Raw genomic sequence first — 21,776 nt, 5'->3', positions numbered from 1 at the left:
TTTTTGAGAAAATTGCCCTCTCTTCAAGTTTTCTCTAACGAAGGTTTAACGACATCGGTCATGAAAATTTAAATAAGTTCAGCACTTTTTGAGATTAGCGCGCAAAGTCACGACTGTCTTTACTTTATACTACGGGGCGATTAACAGCAAATTAGAGTCTTGCAAAAGTCGCTATGTTAGCAAAATAGTAAACTGATTACTAACCTTATGAATATATAAATAACCACAACAATCGTAGCTGAGTCAGACCATTTTATTGGTACAAAACATTTTCAGCTAAATTGTCACAAAATAATTTTATAAATTGTATTACATTTAAGTATTCTGTGTTGTGCTAACAAATCAATTACCTATATCTATTTACTCGTATCTATACTTATAATAAAGCTGTAACAGGTCCAATTTTGACATTGAAGTTAGATAATTTGAATCATAGAATTATAATATACAAGAAGGGCTGTGAAATAACGAAGTCAGGACGAAAAATTAAATGTTCTATCATCTATGTATGTAATGGATAAAAAAACTGTATAAAAAATTGTTGTATTTAAAATGCGCGCTCTTACTGATAAGGCCACGTTGGCCTCAGGGTGCTTGACTGTTGTCTTATTGTCTTAGTTCCCTCTAACATACTGTAGTCATTACGTTGTCTCTTTCGCATCACCGATCTATTAGGTAGTGTACCGAATCGTAAATCTATGATTTGAATATTTTAGTTGGAGGGCATCGATATTAAAGCCTATTTTTTTTTCTTTTTTGTATGTCTGTCAGTGTATTTGTTGGCCGGGAATCTCGCTGAAATAATTGAATGAATTCAAATGAAACTTGGCACGATTACGAAAAAGATTATAGGTTAATTTTGTCATGAAATTAAAATCGATTTTGACGCGGGCGTTACCGTTTTCTATTATATAATAGGCCTATTCTATTTCCGAAATTCACTGTTGAAAATGTATTAATGCAGCCACTTTTAGATTTGTCAAGTTAATTTACAATTAGATAATAGAATTAGCACTCCGTGTTATAATTTTAGCATGTGCATTCACTAAATGTATACGCATTTGTGGCGTGTAATTTGATTGCTGCTCGTGTCACGGCTATACACGTCTGTGTGATGATCACTCATCGTCCGCTATAGCGCTAGGGCTAAAATGCCTGTAATAGCCAGATGTTCGTCCTTATTTCTAAAAGTAATATTAACCATTCGCTGCCCGCGAGTATTTTATCGAAAAGCCCGTCTGCGTTGAAGAAGCCGACAGTCAGGGAATGCGGTTTTAATCTACCGTTGTGAGCCATTTAAAAAATCTTTATATTCCTCTATCGCGCTGAGCATGATACTGTGCTATTGCCCTTAGATTACTTTATATTTTTTTTTACATGTCACGTAACGGATACGATGGGCGACCGGTCGTCCATTTAGGAGTCAAATTGTTAAATATATACAGACAATACACACATCAATATCTAGCCTCAAAGTAAGCGTAACTTGTGTAATCAGATTTACGTTACGTTTAGTTACGTTATCACAAAAAAAAAATGTTTATTTTTCAAAGAGTTACCACGACGCTGAATGACTGTCTCTTAAGTCTTAATAGTTATCTTAAGTCTTAATACATAAACGAATGAAGATTTTATGAAACCGGATACTTCCCAAAGTCATCTTATTCCAAGTTCCATAGTTCCCTGTATAACGATTTTTTTACAACAAATTGGTCTAACATTTATCATTTATAAAATCACGAAGGTCTGGCCAATTCAGGCTCTCGCTCATAAACATACATTACATATAATTAATCTCTGTTTTGTATACGTAAAGCGTAAACGCTGGAGAAACCCTGTTGTGAATGGCAAGTATTGGCAAGTTAAATCATATAACAAAATTAAAGTTTGCGTACATGATTATGTTTTAGTAATAGAGCTTTTTCCGATGAGTTTTAGCACACATATTCATATTGGGGCGATGAAGATATTTTAGTGCACAAGTCTGTAAACCAACTCTCATGCACTCTTTATACAGGGTGTTGCGGAGTATCTTACTAATATTATAAAGCGAAAGTCTGTATGGATGTTTAGATGTTTGTTGCTCTTTAACGCTGCAACTACTGATCCGATTGGATATATTTATTTGAAATAGATTTTACTCAGGATTATCACATAGGCTACTTTTTGTCCCGGAAAAATCCATGGTTCCCGAGGGATTGTAAACAACTAAATTCCACGCGAACGAAGTTGCGGGGGTCCGCTAGTTTCCCATAACTTCAAGGTGTTGACAAGCCCACTTATAGGAGTCGAACTGCATAACGTATTTTTTTTTTTTTTAATTGAAAGAATATGTTTTCATACAAAGTAATTCAAATAATTCTGTCTATCCATGTAACACACGCCTTTATCTACCCTTGCATTTTAAATATCGATGTCGATATCGACGAGATATTGCAACTCCGCACTTCACTAATAGTCCACTTCATGATATTTATCAAAGAATAAGTTTGGCTAGGTTATAATATAAGGATGCGATATAAGGCAAACAACTTATGATTTATTTATTAACCGACTTCAAAAAGGAGGAGGTTCTCAATTCGGTCGGTATTTTTTTTTTTTTTTAACAGAAATGGTTCCTACTAATTTTCCTTGAAGAATATAACTCTAGAGTTATGGAAAATACTCCCGAGCACCCTGTTTCATATTATAATATATTATATATTATTCATATTATATATACTCTAGTAATCCAATAGGATGGTACAACGGCACGACTAGAGAGTGCTAGAGATCAAGCGCGGAGCCTTTGGCTTTTACGCTGTCCGAGGCACCGTGTTGTACTGACTAGCACGATCGGCTTCCAAGCTTTAGTTTAAGACTAAGAAATAAAAGTAACAACAAAATTCATTAACAATAATAATCATCCTCATCATCATCATCAATATCGGCCCAGCCCACTATAGGCCTCCCTTAAAGGAGAGGGGCTTAAATTCACGTCGGAAGCCACATTTTGACGGCTTCCGTGGCGCTGTGGTATGCGCAGTGGATTTACAAAACGGAGGTACTGAGTTTGATCCCCGGCTGGGTAGATTGAGATTTTCTTAATTAGTCCAGGTCTGGCTGGTGGGAGGCTTTGGCCGTGGCTACCTACCGCTCTACCGGCAAAGACGTGCCGCCAACAAGTTAGTCCGCTTCCATCTTTGACTGCATCATCAGTCACCTTCAGGTGAGATTGTAGTCAAGGGCTGACTTGTAAATAGTATATAAAAAACTAGCATACTGGACCAAAAAGGCAGTTAAAGAACAAAAGAAATATTGTTGATGTTATACGAATTCACGAGTAGAGTGCCGGCACATAAGTACCTCAGACCAAGTCCTATGCTTTGAAACATCAGGATTTGAAACTACACCCTCGTGCCTTGGAAATTTCATTTTTTTAAAGAATATTTGCCATATCTTTTAAATATGACCAATTTTCCAATTCTTCTCCAACTAGTCGCGAAATACTGTATTAGGAGTGGGTACGACAATAGATCGACGGGTCGGGTATCGAACCACCACCCCTCGGTGATGACCCCGACCGCTCTTACTGTTGAACTGTTGAGGCTATTATTATTATTGAAATCTGACTGTGGTAATTACAGAGTCTATCATTATATTTCACTAATACTATGCTCTAAAGCAGCGGTTCCCGAATTCTTTTGACTTCAAAACCCTTTTTGTTTTTGTTTCGAAACCATTTTTCGGCGGAACCCTAACTTAAGATAGAAGTAAACTAAAGACGGAAATACATCTTACGTCTCGTGGCGTGTGGTAGCGCGCCAGAAGCATATCGGTTTCCTGCATGGCGCCATGGAGTTTTGGAATGCAATATTTTAAAACAAGTTAATTGAAAATGAATGATAAATGATAATTCAAGCCAATAAATATTATCACAAATGAAACGATTTATAATATGGAAATCTTGAATTTTCGCGGAACCCTTGACGGCCTTTCACGGAACCTCAGGGTTTCGCGAAACACCTTTTGGGAACCGCTGCTCTAAAGACTCTGAATCTCCTCCAACTAAACTCAACTCAACTCTTTCTCCCATAGCTGCATACGCAGGGCATGAACCTTCGTAGTGATTGTTGATGATCATGAAGTAACACGAAAATGATAATGAATTGAAATTCAAATCCACATTTCCATCGTTGGATGACGTTGGAAAATTGCTTTACAGAATAGAATAAACACATACGAGATCGTAGTTAAAAGCCATTTGTACTTTTAATTGAATGAAATTCAACCATACTATGCGAGCGATGAAATTTTATCCGCGCGTCTAATTATGTATATTTGTTAATTATCATTTCAACGGAACGCACTCGCTACATTTCGAATTCTGCATGGCTATCAATTTGGAAACTACATTTGTATAAACGATTGTGGAATCCTCATTCACATTATCCACATCAATCATAAATATGGAGTAAATATTTATCACTGGATAATTAATACTAGCTTTAAATAATAATGAATTCTTTTTCCAACATGAACATTGAGAGGTTATGCAATTATTATTTTATCTTTTCAGTATTTTTTATTTACTTTAATTTTGAGAACAGAAAAAGTTTTGAGTTGTTGTTTTTTGAGATTTGACATTTTTTTTGAACGGTGTGTCGATGTTACTTGCCGAATTTCATAGTTCTTGGGCAACAGGTCAACGGTATGATTTGTGATTCCCTTGTGAGTGTCGAAATATGCGTTTTTTGTTGAATAAAAAGTCGTTTTGGGTCTGTACAGATTGACAACAAAGTGATATTATAAGGGATCTGTTTTTCCATAAAATACTTAAACTGGTGAATTATCAGTGTGTAAAGAAAGTTACTGGCAGAAATAAATAAGCATCAATTATATTATTTCCAATTTTAATGCTACGATTTTTTCTATTTAATGTATTATGTGAATATTTTTTGTATTTCTTTGATAAATTGCTTGTGTTACGACATTAATAGGTACTTATATAATGATTTATTTATTTTGCTATCATCCACGAAAAGTCGACGAACCCATGCGACAACGTCACCCAGGTCCGACAAAATACTCTCTACGTACGTTTCACCCCGAAACCGGAGCATCCTCAGGAGATGTTGACTGTAGAGTCAACATCTCCTGCATGCAAAATAAATAAATCATTATATAATCATGATGAACTTTCGCAAAGTAACGCCTGCTTCTATCCAGTAATTAATAGGTACTATATAGTCGTATTACGTCTTTGTTATCATAACAATGTTTCTTTCTCACCTCCGTAACTGCCTATCGATCGCTAAACCGTTTATTTTTTTTGGGACTAGCCTCGACCTGGAATACCTTTTGTGACTATCTGACCAATTTGGGACATGGTAAACTACGGAAAATAACTCAACAGTTTTTAGCGTTTACTCCTTACGAATCGATTTTTCATATATAGCCCCCGGTATGAAAAAAATAAGGGCAGTAAAATTCGATGAACGAATGACGGCGTTACGTTTTTGTGCGCAACCTATTCTGCGCACCTTTCACCGTGCTGCGAGCAACATACACCTATTTAGGGAGTCGTTCTGAAAGAGTAAACATCATCCGTGCGCCGGAGCTGACACACACTTTTGTTTGAAACCTCGACGTATAAAAGAAGGAGTATGGAGAGTGTCTGGTATCTTTCATTTTATTTATTTAAAAAATGAGGTGATCCACAGGACAATAGAATACTAAAACTGACGCTTTTATGGAGGTGATCTATATAGTCCACAGCGTTACATAATGAAAATCCAGTCAATCTGAAATTAAGTTCCATCTCCTTCTCAATATTTCAGGGAGAGTTTCATTTAAATCGTGTTACCCGTTCCAGAGATTAGACCGGACAAAAAACAGACATTTTTTAATAAATCTCTTTTTGATTTCGTACTTTGTACCTAAGTAAATTATCTGTGATAAAAAGTTGTTCTAATACTAAAGCTCTACCACCTCTGCTGACTGAACTTATCACTCATTCCCAAATAATAGTACTCCCTGCCAATTTAACTTAGTTATGAAATTTTAAGTTAGTTTTGTTCATTTTAGTTAGTATTATTATAAAACAAACAATTAAAAATTTTAATAAAAAAAATTCAACCGACTTCCAACTCAAAAATTAACCTAAACTAAAAAGCAAAAAATAACATCTTACCTATGTGCTACCTTCTGATCAGTTTGAAGGCGGTGCCAAGCCAGTGATGTTTTAATTCAAGCCGTTTAAATTACACAATTTCTGTGGTTCTTTCAGAACGAACTTTGTGGTTTCTGAAAGAACCACAGAAATTGTGTAATTTAAACGGCTTGAATTAAAACATCACTGGCTTGGCACCGCCTTCAAACTGATCAGAAGGTAGCACATAGGTAAGATGTTATTTTTTGCTTTTTAGTTTAGGTTAATTTTTGAGTTGGAAGTCGGTTGAATTTTTTTTATTAAAATTTTAATTTTTTAATTTTTAGTGTTAGCACACCTACTGAGTGTGAACACACCTACTGACTGTCTGACTGTCCTCCGTCTTCATCACCAGACTCCCTATGCAGTCACAATCCATATGAGTGGAAAATTCTCATCAATATAAAATTTATCAAGTCCAAACACAAGGTAGCTACTGTGAACCGTCGAGGAGTTCCCTTAACTCTCCTTCATCTTCATCACCAGACCTCTAATACAGTCGCAACCTATCCAGGTGGAAAGTTCTCATCAATACAAAATTATCAAGTCAAAACACAAGGTAGCTACTGTAAACCGTCGAGAAGTTCCCTTAACTATCCTTCTTCTTCATCACCAGACCCCTAATACAGTCACAACCCATCTAGGTGGAAAGTTCTCATCAATACAAATTTATCAAGTCCAAACACAAGGTAGCTACTGTGAACCGTCGAGGAGTTCTCTTCACTGTCCTTCGTCTTCATCATCAGACCCTTAATACAGTCACAACCCATCTCGGTGGAAAGTTCTCATCAATACAAATAAATTAAGCCCAAACAAAAGGTACCTGCTGTAAATCGTTGACGAGTTCCATCGTCTGTGTATCGGCTCCATCATCAGACCAACTCCACACCTTCATAAAATTGTAGTGGTTTAAAATATCTTATGGAAACACTAACAAACGCACTAGCCGTCTCTACGATTTTCGAAAGTTCCCCTCGATTTCTCCAGGATGCCATCATCAGATCCTGACATGAAAAAAATGGGACCACCCTGGAATCAAACCCTTCAAAACGAAAAAAGAATTTTCAAAATCGGTCCACAAATGACGGAATTATCGCTGGATATACATAAAAAAAAAAAAAAAAAAAAAAAAAACATACATACAGCCGAACGTAGAACCTCCTCCTTTTTGGAAGTCGGTTAAAAAGGACTGTAAGTCCTTTTTAATTGTTATATATATTATTATTTTGTATTGTATATTATATTATTTTATATGAGTGATTTGGGAATAAACGGCTTATTATTATTATTATTATGAAATTAGTTTGTTCCTCGTTTCTGAATTACACTCTGAGGTGTGTTCAAAAAGTAAAGTAACTTTTCAAGCTTTGCGGGTAAAAAATCAACAATTTTGTTGTATTGGTACATATGTCCCGAACTTTACATATCAAAATACATAGCATACATAGTTTGTTTTGAGAGATAAAATGTTTACAGGTATTTTGTTGTGCTCGACGATTTTCATTCGGGATGCTTACAATGCCCACGCATTCGCCAATACATAGCGCACACACATAGTTCATAATCTGGATTAACACGGATACCTTTTATCTCGGGGCCTGTGCTCTCAAATCTATTTTCGCAGGTAGATAAAGCGTAGTTTCATGGAATACCTATAAGCTTTTTTCATAGAAATTGAACGTGGGAAAATTTTCATCGAATATCCATTTTATGCACATGAAATAAAAGGGAACAAAAAAGAACGTCGTCATCATTAGCCTGTTTTAATGGCCCACTTCTACAATATATTGTATTGCCAGACGTCCTCTTTTAGCTTGGAGCTTAGATACTTATACAATACTGCCCCCCCTAGCCAAGTGATACGTCTATGAAAGGCCATTCTCTTTCTACGATCGCTAACGCTTCGAAAACTAGAAAAATGTATGGGAATGACAGATCTTGATCACGTGACCTATCGATAAAATACTAACGTAAGTGGTCGCGTGGACTACACCTGTAATGTTATCCGCCACACTTTGCGGAGCTCCTGCGACACAGTTATTGGTGACTGGTGCTTATACGACTCTGAACGGATCTTTCAAACGTTCATTTGAAAGTACCTAGAAGTGTAATAAGCTAAGGCTAACCGTTTTTCATATATATTCCATTTTATATGGTTGGACTACACCTGTAATCCACGCGACCACTTCAGGGTTAAATAATAAATTGTATGAAGAACAATTTAATTTTACGCGCAAGTTATTTTATTCGGGTTGCACCTAAGCTGACATCGCGCGTGCATGACCGAGATTCTCTGTTGTTCTTTTGTAATAATGAAAGAGAGATAAAAACGAGTAATAACGGACGCCGGAAGGCGCGGGCAGAGTAGAATATTGTTAACTTAAGGCTCGTCTATTTATACCATAATATAACAAAATACAATGTACAATATGTTTTGATATTTATTTTCGGATATAGCGGATGTCATGAATTTTTATTTATAGTTTCTTGATCTGTTTCCTTTACATTACTTTGTTGATCCAGTAGTTAACAGTTTTAGCGAGGTTTTAGTTTGGAATCCCGGTTTCTAAGAAATGAGGTTTTCCTTCTTCCAAGAGTTTCTCGCAAAAAAAATTCAGCCCGGTATTGAGAAGTGAGTGATGTTCGAACCTCGAATATATTATAATTAAGTTAGTGATCGATACGAGAGTAAAATGTAACCCAAAAGCCAAAATAATATAACCCAAAGTCCGCCAACCAACATTGGCGTGGTAAGCTACTCATATATCGCCTCTTTTTTTAATTCTTTACAAGTTAGGTCACTTTATGGTAGGTGATGATACAATCTAAGATGGAAGCGGGCTAACTTGTTAGGGGGAGGATGAAAATCCACACTCCTTTCGGTTTCTACACGACATCGTACCTGAATGCTTAATCGTTTTGCGGTACGTTTTTGCCGGTAGGGTGGTCACTAGCCACGGCCGAAGCCTCCCGCCCTGACCGGACCTGGACCAATTCAGGAAACCTCAATCGGCCAAGCTGGGCATCGAACCCAGGACTTCCGTCATAGAAATCCACTGAGCGTACCAATGCGCCACGGAGGTCGTCAAGAGGGATATACTCTCCTGTAAAGGGAGAGGCCTAGCCTCTATATGCCAATAAAATAGACTAATAATAAATTTATACGCTGTTTCTCACAATTTTATGAAATGTATTTGTGAAGATGATATTGTCTCGCAACAGAAAACTATAATTTCTTCCGAAGTAAGTAGTAAATCTAGAAGAATTACAATATATCAAGTTGTATTTTGATTTAAATTTTTATATAGAGAGTCTGAATGTAAGTAAATAACATTTAGAAGATAGAAAGTGTATAGCCCAGGATCCGTGAAACATTTTTACAATTATATATATATATAACTATGAAGTTAATTTTCCGTGAGTAGCTTCATCTTGATGAGACGCTCCACTTTTTTATTTACGAAAATTCATGATTCTGGTAGCTGACTGGGTTTTATTATATATAGATTACTAGGGAAAATTTCTGAGCGTCGGAACGAGATAATGTATCACGTAATTTGAAGGACATTGTGACAGCTAAGTTAAGTATAACTATTAATTAAGCAACAGTATATCAAATAACTGATTAGTAATAAGTTTTAATAACCTCGTTATTGTTACAGGGGAGTTTACCAAAAGTTGTAACTAACTTTACTGTTACGTTTAATTTTTTTACTATTGTATAATTAATAGTTATACAATTACAAAAAAAAAACAGACACAATGTCCTACAAATTGCGTGGTATATTATCTCGTTCCGACACTCAGATTTTTTTTACCTGGTAACCCAGTTAGCTACCAGATTCAAATATTTTGGTAAATATAAAAGTTGGGCGTCTCATCAAGATGAAACTACTTACGGAAAATAAACTTAATAATATTCAATTGTAAAAATGCTCTACGGATCCTGGGCTTATAATTTAATTGAATAACTTTATAACGATTACAATAGAGTTATATACACTCTATTGTCTTGACGGAATACAGGCAAGTTCTCAGTCGACATAATTTTTTCTGGCATCTTTAATAATTCTGTCTTCCTGCAGCCAACTTATACAAAACTTTAATAAATTATACACTAAAGCTTTCTTCATGAATCAGTCCGTCCATTGGCGAAAATTCGCGAAGTAGTTTTTGAGTTTACCAAATTCGCGTGTATTAAATTAAAACTTGATACCTACAATTTATAATTTGTTATTTCTCTTGTTTTTGTCATTGTATTTAGTTAGCTACTCCACTGAGCGCACATATGCTCAATTTTGTGTTTAATTCCATTATACATTTATATATATTTTTTTAAATAACTTTCCTTGTTTACTATGCGACTCAATGAGATTAGGACAATTAGCCGCTATCATTCGCCTCAATTTTGAACCGCTGGTGATATATCCGTATTATAAAATCTTTGGTCACAACTATATTAGTCAGGCATGTATTATAATTATCGCCATCTCAAGGTTATACACTCCCAAGATTTTGTATCATTGGTGTAATATTGTACCGTTGGATGCTAACGGCTCGAGTTCGTATTGTTTGGGAGTCCTTACAACAGGCCTATGCCCAGCTGTGGACGTCCATTGGCTGATAATGATGATGATGATGAATGGGTACTCTATAATTTTTTTAAGCGTTTAACACGTTCGCTGCAGTACGAGGTCAACTGACCTCGTACGCCTAGCGCCTTCAAGAGTTACGAGGTCGATTGACCTCGTATCGCAATACATAATGTTTTAGTAGGAGAGGAAAGTACAGGAAATATCAGTGCCGCAGCGAAAGTGTTAAGAAAACTCTGGAAATCGTTGAGAGTATTTCTTGTGATTGACAGAAGCGGCAGCGGGACTTTGTTTTCTATGTAAAGAATGTAGATCCTGTAAAGCCAGACCTTCGTCAACTGTCAACTTCGTAAATTTTATACTTGGACTCCACTGGACTGCGCACGGGACGCACTCATCCCGGTAATAACACAGCCCTAAAGTGCACCGGGACGAGGTCATCCCGGCTGGGGATAAAACTAAATTGTGATCTATTTAACTGCAACCTTCGAAACCACCATAGTTTAAACTCATACATAAAACTTTCAGTTTTTATAAAATGACGAAGTTCTAGCCAATGCAGACTTTTAAACTATACAGGGTGCTCAGGAATATTTCCCATAACTTTGGGGTTATATTCTTTACCGAAAATTATTAAATTCATTTTCAGGCCCAGCTGTTGAGAAACTCTGTTGAGGTCATTGAGCATGGTACTAAGGTCAAAGCCTCTGCCATGATGACTACTACATCGTCCGCGAACCGCAGCTGAGTAATGTAGGTACTCGCCATTGATGTAGATGCCAAGTCCGTCCCAGTCCAGTCACAGCTGGCGAATTGGCGATGTTTTTATGCACACGTATAGTGAAAACATTGCTTTGTGTTGTGAGAAAACATTTTTGCACACGCGTAAGTAAAATAGTTTATTTTATTTTCGGGATCTTAGCAAAAACGTTCATCTATTGAAGTCCATTTAACTTTTGGTGCTATTACCCTATTTTAAAATGCAAGGATCGATAAAGGCGTGTCTTACATGAAGAATTAAAAAAAAAAAAGTTTTGCAGTTCGGCGCCTATAAATGGACTCGTCAACTCCCTAAAGTTATGGGAAATACTCCCGAGCACCCTGTATAATGTGGTGATACGGGTTACGCTTTGACTGCAGCACTGCGTTCGGTCGCTACATTTCTTGTCATACAATTCTTTGCCTCTTTTTCTTTACAAAAATATTTTGCAGTTAATCTATCCTACTAATATTATAAACGCGAAAGTTTGTATGGATGTTTGGATGTTTGTTACTCTATAACGCCGCTGCTACTAAAACGATTTAGCTGAAATTTGGAATGGAAATAGATTTTACTCTGGATGAGACGAATATCTTAGCATTCCATGGATTCACCGTGCAGGTGCCGGGTCTATCGCGTGGTAGAGAAAAAGTAGAGAATAAATCCTTTGTTTCCCGAGGTTTGCGAAAACTGATGATTTTGATAATATGAATGTTTGTTACTCTTTCACGCCTTAACTACTCAACCGAATTAGCTGGAATGGAATGGTATTAATATATATTTTAGCCTGGATTAACACATAGACTACTTTTTATCCCGGAAAAATCCATGGTTCCCGAGGGATTTGTGAAAAATTAAATTCCACGCGGACGAAGTCGCGGGCGTCCGCTAGTATACTAATGTTGTAAAGCGGTAAAGTTGACGGCATTCTTTGTGGTAAGCTCTGGATCCACTGAACCGATTTTGAAAACTTTTTACCATTACAAAGCTACATTATTTGTGAGTGTCATAGGCTTTTACACCCGTATTCTCACGGGAACGGGAACAACGCGGATGAAACCGCAGGGCATCGGCTAATAAATAATTATTTAAAGAGCTTTATTTTCTTATTGTTTTATTTGCTCTGTGTCAGTTAAATCTTGGAAGCTGAATATTACACCAGGATAGGTGTAATATTCAGCTTCCAAGCTTGGAACTTTAATTTTTTAATAATAGAAGTAACTTTGTAACAAAAATTGTCTCCTGGAAAGGGTTCCTGGAATTCTTCTGCGGTTACAATTAAGGAAGTGTTACTGAATTTTACGAGCACGTTTAATTTTCAGTTTTTTTTGAGATTTCATTTAATAGCTATTAAATATGTGTATGTTTTTAATATTTTTGATATTTACACAGTAAAAAGTCCAAGTTTACATTTTTTAAATTTGTTCAAGCATAACTTTTAAACCGATTTTAATAAGATGTTCAAAGGTAGATTAGCTTGAGCTTAAAGTTTCCCTTGATTGAAAATTAGGTAAATCGTTAACTAAAAATTAGCGCACCGACTTTACTCAGACAAATTCGTGGCAAAGAGCAGACAAACTGACAGAGAAAGAAAATTTTAAAACAGCTTTTTCGAGTCGTATGTATCTACTAACAATTTTGTAAAAAAAATATTTACATACGGACTTGGCTTCTTCACGATTTATACGCATAAATAAAATGACTAATGGTCGTCATAAAAATGAGTAAGATTATTATCTGTTTCCTTCACCTATGCAAATAAAAATTGTGGGCGAGAAATTTTAAGGTCCATCAACTTCAGAAAAAACTAACTATGCAACTGGTTACATAATTATGTCGACCTTTTAGTTTTGAAAAAGTGTAAAATACTAGTAATGAGGTAGCTTTTTGATAACAACGAGAGATGGTGATAACCACAACAATACCCGATTTTTTTTTATTCTTTTTTTTGACGGCCTCCGTGGCGCAGTGGTATGCGCGGTGGATTTACAAGTCGGAGGTCCTGGGTTCGATCCCCGGCTGGGCCGATTGAGGTTTTCTTAATTGGTCCAGGTCTGGCTGGTGGGAGGCTTCGGCCGTGGCTAGTTACCACCCTACCGACAAAGACGTGCCGCCAAGCGATTTAGCGTTCCGGTACGATGTCGTGTAGAAACCGATAGGGGTGTGGATTTTCATCCTCCTTCTAACAAGTTAGCCCGCTTCCATTTTTGATTGCATCATCACTTACCATCAGGTGAGATTGTAATCAAGGGCTAACTTGTAAAGAATAAAAAAAACCGATTAAGTTTTTCACAAGTTTCTTAGACAAGAGCGCGTTGAAAACACTCTTTGTTATAGTTTTAATTTAACAGATATGGACTAATGTTTTCGTATAATTTGATTATGATTTGTTAAAGCTTTAAGTTTATATAATATTCGAGATTAATTTGAAAGTAACGTGAAAATTCGGGACCAATAATGATTTTTGTATGCATTTAAATATCTACGACAAATTTCATTCCATAGCTTAACCACAATTTATATTTTTGTTACAATATAACACACGTCTCTACAACATCTGGTTACAATTTAAATGTTATTTTTGAGAAAAAATGTTTTGATACGCAGCCGGATAAAGGCGGCCCGAATAAATTAAAATCTCCTGTGATAAAATAATGTGAAAAGATAATTAAAAACACAGTAATTAGAGTAAACTAATTATTGTTTTATATAAAAAACCGTAATTTTACGACGAGTCTAAATTCCCTGGGTAACAGGGATCCATAAATGTAATTATAAGAAATCAGTAACAGCTGAGCTTTTAAAATCTAATCAAATTAGCCGGTTCGCAATGCTGGGGAAACCACTAAAATATTTCGCAACGGCAATCGCACGCACGTATATTTATAAACGCGGCAAAATTTATTTATAGACGGGAACAAAAGTTTTGGGCAAGTTTACTTACAGCGTGTGAGCGTCGTCGGGTGCCTTCGGTATCGCCTGCAGATCTTGGTGGAGGCAGCGGACCGAGTTTCGGAGGCACTGGCATTTTGAGGGGCAGGATTCGGCTAGCGCGAAAGCGAAGTTCAGAAGTATGAGAAACTTTATAAAGTTCCTCATTTTCTCGGATCGCGCCGCGTTACCCGACCACTAGCCTCGAGAGCTGCGGTGCGAGTGATCGGCTGATCGCCTCCGGCCTCGCCAGTCGCGTGAGGACCAGATCCCTCCCGCAGTCCCGCCGTTTGCCTTGCGCGCACACTCTCTACCTACTCGTACGTATACTCACAATGCTATACTCTGATGCACTTATGTCACTAAGCGAAGTCCCTCATATAAAATTAAAAGGTTTCGTATACCGCTTTTAGTCACTACAATAGATCATTACGTGGTTTGATATATTATCCAGTATGAAAATGTTCCCTACTTCCTTGTTAGAATTTTACTTGCCGCTATGACAATAAGTGATTTCTGTAGTGAACTAATAATATTTTTTTTAATATCAACAATAATCCGCTCCCGCTGCAATCAATCGTATTGTCAGGAGTGGGCACAGCAATAATCTATCGGGTGAGAATCGAAGCTACTATCCCGCGTCGAGTTCAGCCACATAACCGCGGAGCTACTAAGGTTTTAATTAAAATATTTTTAATTTAATCTCTCATTTATTTGTTTCTGCCTTTTTTTAAATTTTTAACAATGTTATAATATACAAAATATACAAAACACCATTGAAAACTTAAAAAAAAAAAATTTAACCCTCCCGCTGCGGGACATTTGAGTGCCCAAGCAACCGGTGGTCAGGGATCCAGAGTGAGGAAACTCCTCACAATACGCGCCGTCTTAATAATTAATTTAATTATTATTTAAATTTTGATTTTCTCTCATTCATTTATCATTTTCTTTTTTATTTTGATAATGTTTATATGATACAAATTTCGATTACTTTTAGGTAATTATTATAAATACAACCTTTTATAAAACAGTTGGAGCGCTCATACCTGGTATATGTTACACCAGATGTTTGCCAAGACATAGGTATGGCCGAAACTTGGGCTTATCTTGTTTAGTTTACAAATTCCTATGGTCTTCCGATTCCAAGTTTACATCAACTCCACGATAGACCGTGTTAATACATTATTGTAATAAATATCGCTTATCTACATATCTATCTAGCCCAGTGGACCTCTGACATTGATTCGGAGGGTGTAGGTTCGAATCCGATTGATGCACCTCCAAATTTTGAATTTTAGTGCAATATAATATCACGTGTCTCAAACGGTGAAGGAAAAACATCGTGAGGAAACCTGCATACCAGAGAATTTTCTTAATTCTCTGCGTGTGTGACGTGTGCCGAACCCCTCACATTCTGAGAGGAGACTCGAGCTCAACAGTGAGCCGAATTTGTGTTGATAAAAAATAGAGTTGGTAGTGGATATTGACCAGAGATTGTGCTTACCGTTAACGTTGGAATACACAAAATGCTGTTGTTATTTATTTGATGGTAATTATATTAGGTGGCTAACAATGTAAGTGAATAGGAAAGCTAGGAATTGAACCCAGAACCTCTCTGCTGTGCCACAGAACCATAGAGGTCGTCAGAATATCTAATCTACTACTGCAAATATAATGCACCTACATACTTACACAACTCAAACGAATGTACTTGTTTGTCAAGCTAACGCGGTCCGCCATGAGTGTAAATGAAATTACAACTGATTCGATTTAGAGTCACTTTTAATAATAACTAGCTTACGCCTGCGACTTCGTCCGCGTGGATTTCAGTATTTCACAAATCCCGCGGGAATCATGGATTTTTGCGGGATGAAAGTAGCCTGTGTTAATCCAGAGTAAAATATATTTCAATTCGAAATTTCAGCCAAATCGCTTCGAGAGCCGCACCGCAAAGGAGGAACAAACATACACACGTGATGATGCAATCTAAGATGGAAGCGGGCTAACTTGTTAGGAGGAGGATGAAAATCCACACCCCTTTCGGTTTCTACACGGCATCGTACCGAAAAGCTAAATCTCTTGGCGGTACGTCTTTGCCGGTAACTAGCCACGGCCGAAGCCTCCCACCAGCCAGACCTGGACCAATTAAGAAAATCTCAATCTGCCCAGCCGGGGATCGAACCCAGGACCTCCGTCTTGTAAATCCACCGCGCATACCACTGCGTCACGGAGGCCGTCAAGTCTCTACAAGTTAATAATACAAACAAAGCATGTCATTATTGTAAATTTCTAGGAATAAGGACAATAATATTACAAATTACTCGTATAATATTTTAGAACAAGGCTCCTTATCAGACTTTACAGTAATGACATGGGCTTGAACTTTTAATACATGTTGCTTATATTAGATCACCTTATGGTTATAGTCAAAGATTTTACATTATTAGATATGTCACTAGCGCGTCGAAGCGAAAAATGGTGGCTAATTGTCTTACTTGTCGCATAGTAAACAGCGAAAGTTATTAACACAGAATACCTGAATATTCACTACAATGTCCAGTTGTGTGTTCTGGATTTGAAAAAATTAAATTATACATAGAAAATAATTTATACATAGAAAACAAAAATTGTCTAGATATTTGCAAAATGAATGAGATTATAAAATCTATTATCGTAATTAGATGACAATTCATACAGTTTTTGGCTTCCTTACATTAAATGTGATTTTTTAATAAATTAACTATAAACAAAAACGCACAAATAAAAAAGATATTAGTAATTTTGTTGGAACGCCCATCTAACGATTATTATGTACCTACGACGTCATTAATTCGTACCATTTTGTATGGGGCGCCTTATAGGGATCCGCGGCAGCGCCGCAAATCTGACCCTTTAAATCATTATAGCTCCGAAAGTAATGATCGCAGATACCCTGTTACTTTTACAAAATTGGTTTACTATTAGCATACTCTTAATTTATATACAATTTAAAAAACTGTCATCATCCCTATTCTGTCCAGCCATTTCGAAGGAGTGTAATAAACAACATCTCGCTACGACCAATAGGAGCGGTACTACAAAGAAAAATAAAGCGAATACGGGAAGAAAATATTCTTTTCTGAGAGCTTTCGTTGCTTGCGCTGCGTAAACGGTTAGAGTTACGCAAAAAATATTTTTTCCATGCTATTAAAGTTATTGCTGCATAATTTGCGAAGGTGTTTTTATGAACATGATGCTTATCCAAATATGTACGATAATCACAAATATTATATTTTGAACAAACTCGACATAATTTGTTTTCGATAAGATACCTATTATAGTTATGAACTCAGAATACAGAAAACCACCAGAATTAGTGACAGCGCAAAGAAGTGAAGCCATTTAAACTACACATTTTACGATTACTCACTCTGTGTTTGTCGTGTTGTTTGACGTGCTATACAGATGACAAATTTAATTAAATTAAGCCGTCTTGTGCTATTCCTTCGTGTAAAAATGCCGTTGGTAAAAAAAAGAAACTGAATAGGATCACATTTCACGTGTAAGTAGCACAAATAAATATTCTTATGTTAAAATAATGAATAATTTTTACGTGAATTTAGTTGTCATAGAAACCGATGACTTCATTTTGTAAGTGTTGCCAATGTAATTATTTTGATTTTCCCTACTTTTAATTTAAATTCAAGGATTTATTATTTATGTAAAATATTAATCAACTAAATAGGTAGGCATAGGTTCCGGCAATTAAGTTGAAATAAAATTGTGGTAATCAGCGCAGATAAAGAAAGTGTAAAATAATCTTAAAGCTTTAAAATTTTACAAATAACAATGGCGTGCTATATTATAATAAGTTCGTTCGTTCTTGTCTGTTTGTGTGTTTGTTTGCACATTTGTTTGTTTTCGTGTGCTTGTTTGGTCTTTTGTTTGTTTGTGTACCTACTTGTTTGCTTGTTTGTTTGAGCAAGAGGATTAAATAAAATATTTTTATCTTCAAAACACATTCTTAAAAGATATTAAACCAATTCAATGGCCTTATTTATACTTGAATTTTAAGAGACATAAAAATTAGAGAAATAAGACGAGATAATAATAACTGTGCACACGATTGAAATACATATTTATAATAATAATATAATATAATTATATAAAATTATTATTGTAAATATGTATTTCTTTAGTTTGTTAGTTGATAAGTTTTATAATAACCGTCTTATTATATCTATTATTTATTTGTCCTTGTCTTAAATTTTTTAGAGTTCATTTTCTTGCTGACTCTTAGCAATCACTAGAAAACCGGTCCCACTGTTTTTATTATTTACCGTACAACTTAACATTTAATGTGATGAACTGTACACTTATTGTTTTCCTTTTAACATTATAAATTTTTACCACAAAATAGGGAAAAATTTAACAGCCTCATGTACTAGCAACATTACGCGGGTGAGAATTGCGACTAGTGCAGGCTGTTGTGTACAATTTTTGGACACACTGCGCACTATAGAATGACATCTAAACGTGGCTTCTGGTGGTTTTCTGTATTCTGAGGTCATGAAATAACACCAGAACAAAATAACGATCAAATAGTTGCATGATGCAGATTAACACTAAGCCGGTTTTTAGGGTTCCGTAGTCCACAAGGAACCCTTATATTCAGTCATGTCCGTCTGTCCGTCCGTCCGCGGTTTAGCGCAGAGACTATTACTACTAGAAAGCTATAAAATGGCATGAATATGGACATTAAAAATGTAAACAAAGTTAAAGAATAAAATCTAGAAAAATATTGTTTTTAGTGTACCTCCCCTACATGTAAAGTGGGGATGAATTATTTTTTACTTGTCTATTTCATTGTGTAGGGTATCATTGTATAGGCTTTTAAAATAAGGTGTCTTGTCCCAATATTTTTCGATTTAGGGATCGGTTTGTAAAATATTAAGCTCTTAAGAGCTAATTTTTGTTAAAGTCAAGGGTCTCCACCCTCTACTGGCTAGACAGTTATTTATGGATAATCTAGTTAAGCAATAGCTACTTGAAAAGTAATAGTCGACCAACTTATAAAACGTAGTTGGTAATCGAAAATTGCATACTAATTCCGTTGTTAATGAAAAAGATAAAGTTGTCAGTAAGATAACTCAAATTTGTTAAAACTTGAAAGATGAGATTTGTTATGGGTAGGTATATAAATTTCTTCTATAAAATGGTAAAAATGAGTTTTTTAGGTTCCTTCCTTACATGCAAAGTAAGGAAGAATTTTTCATCGCCCATCCCATGGCGTGGGTATGGTTATGGGTATTTTTGTTCATTACGTAAAGGATTAAAGTGTTAATGTAATCTACGGGACCCTACATGCGCATGGTCCGACACGCACTTGGCCGGTTTTTTTAAAGTTCAATCCTTATTCCAATGTAATGTTTATTTGACAAATAGTATCTATAGAGGTCGTTGTGTAGCCTTCTCTGTACGAGTATTGTTATCCACGGCTTTGTGTTGATAACCCTGTAACCCTAAACCCCGGAACCCAGAAATGCCTTTGTCGCTATGGTTACGGTTCGGATCACTGTCATCCTCATTAAAACGCTTATTTCTTTTTTCAGCGCCTATAAACAATATCGTTATCAACCCATATTCGGTTCATTGCTGAGCTCGAGTCTCCTCTCAGAATGAGAGGGGTTAGGCCAATAGTCCACCACGCTGGCCCAACGCGGATTGGCAGACTTCACACACGCATAAGAATTAAGAAAATTTCTCTGGTATGCAGGTTTCCTCACGATGTTTTCCTTCACCGATTGAGACACGTGATATTTAATTTCTTAAAATGCACACAACTTGAAAGTTGGAGGTGCATGCCCCGGACCGGAATCGAATCCACACACTCCGGAATCGGAGGCAGAGGTCATATCCACTGAGCTATCACGGCTAATAAAAATTAAATTAAACTGTGACAATACAAATACATCAAGAATGTCCACGCGGGTCAAATGACTCAGTCCCAAATCAGACCCACTTAATACACTTAAACGATTTACGATCTAAATAAAAAGAATGATTGGTAAAAACGTATTTTCTAATTTGGACAATTTATGTTTCTAAATTGGTAATGAGTTATGACATTTAGGGACATTATTTATTACTAGCGGACTCGATCAAGCTTCGTTTTGACACTGAGCACTTCTTCCCTACCCTATTCCAACTTCCCAACCCTTTATATAGACTTCGGACGAGACTTTTTTGGAATACGATTTTTTATATAACCCATCGGATGCCAAGCACGATACCATTAAAAGATTATAAAATTATACAATTGTATTAAGTAAATAAAAGTGAATAAGCATAATATAGAGAGAGCCGTGATAGCCCAGTGAATATGACCTCTGCTTTTGATTCCAGGGGTGTGGGCTCGAATCCGGTCCGGGGCATGCACCTCCAACTTTGCAGTTGTGTGCATTTTAAGAAATTAAATATCACGTGTCTCAAACGGTGAAGGAAAACATCATGAGGAAACCAGCATACCAGAGAATTTTCTTAATTCTCTGCGTGTGTGAAGTCTGCCAATCCGCATTGGGCCAGCGTGGGGGATTATTGGCCTAACCCCTCTCATACTGAGAGGGGACTTGAGCTCAGCAGTGAGCCGAATATGGGTTGATAATGATGATGATGATGATAGTATAACATACATCCTCGTATATTAGAGTATCACCTGATATGCAGCGTATTCATAATTCTCAGGGACACCGACGTCAGTCATGATTTGACAACCGCATCAAAACAGATGCTTGAAGTTATCATTAATTCATCAGCAAAGCACACACAAGCTACTCGTAGCTCAATGAGGATTGGCAGACTTCACACACGTAGAGAATTAAGACATTTCTCAGGTATACAGAATTCCTCACGATGTTTTCCCTTCAACACATGATATTTAATTACATTTCAAATCTAGTCCTGGGCATGCACCTCCAACTTTTCAACTTTGGGGTAACTGAAAACTGGATTTGGAACAGTCACGTGACTTGTCGATAGCAAATGTCATTCCTATACATTTTTTTTTATTTTCGTAGCGTTTGCGATCGTAGAAAGAGAATCGACGTGCCTCTGCTACAGGGGCAGGACTGGATTAGAAACTATGACCTCAGAATCGAAAGCAGAGGTCATATCCATTTGTCTTTCGTAGTTCTAGCATTAATTGCCTAATATCAAAGGACCCGTACGAGAAATTTAGCAAAGCAAAATACAAACACTTGCGATAACTATGCTAAATAATATTGCAGTTATTAACTCCAGTGGGATATTACTTGGTGAACATCTT

The 21,776-nt window shown here is 36.4% G+C and overlaps 1 protein-coding gene across 1 annotated transcript in view; it reads right to left on the bottom strand.

The window, feature by feature from the left end:
• Window positions 1-14,708, bottom strand: part of LOC112046356 (peroxidasin) — a 153,129-nt gene extending 138,421 nt beyond the window's left edge. The window contains exon 1 of the mRNA XM_024082983.2: window positions 14,487-14,708. Within this exon, the coding sequence (XP_023938751.1) occupies window positions 14,487-14,641 (155 nt within the window). The 5' untranslated portion in view covers window positions 14,642-14,708. The remainder of the gene's footprint in view (window positions 1-14,486) is intronic.
• Between the last annotated feature and the right edge of the window lie 7,068 nt (window positions 14,709-21,776).

This window comes from Bicyclus anynana, chromosome Z (assembly GCF_947172395.1).
Source record: "Bicyclus anynana chromosome Z, ilBicAnyn1.1, whole genome shotgun sequence".
NCBI classification, from domain to species: domain Eukaryota; kingdom Metazoa; phylum Arthropoda; class Insecta; order Lepidoptera; family Nymphalidae; genus Bicyclus; species Bicyclus anynana.
Note: the sequence above shows the minus strand (reverse complement) of the source record. Positions and strands in the feature narration are given on the sequence as shown.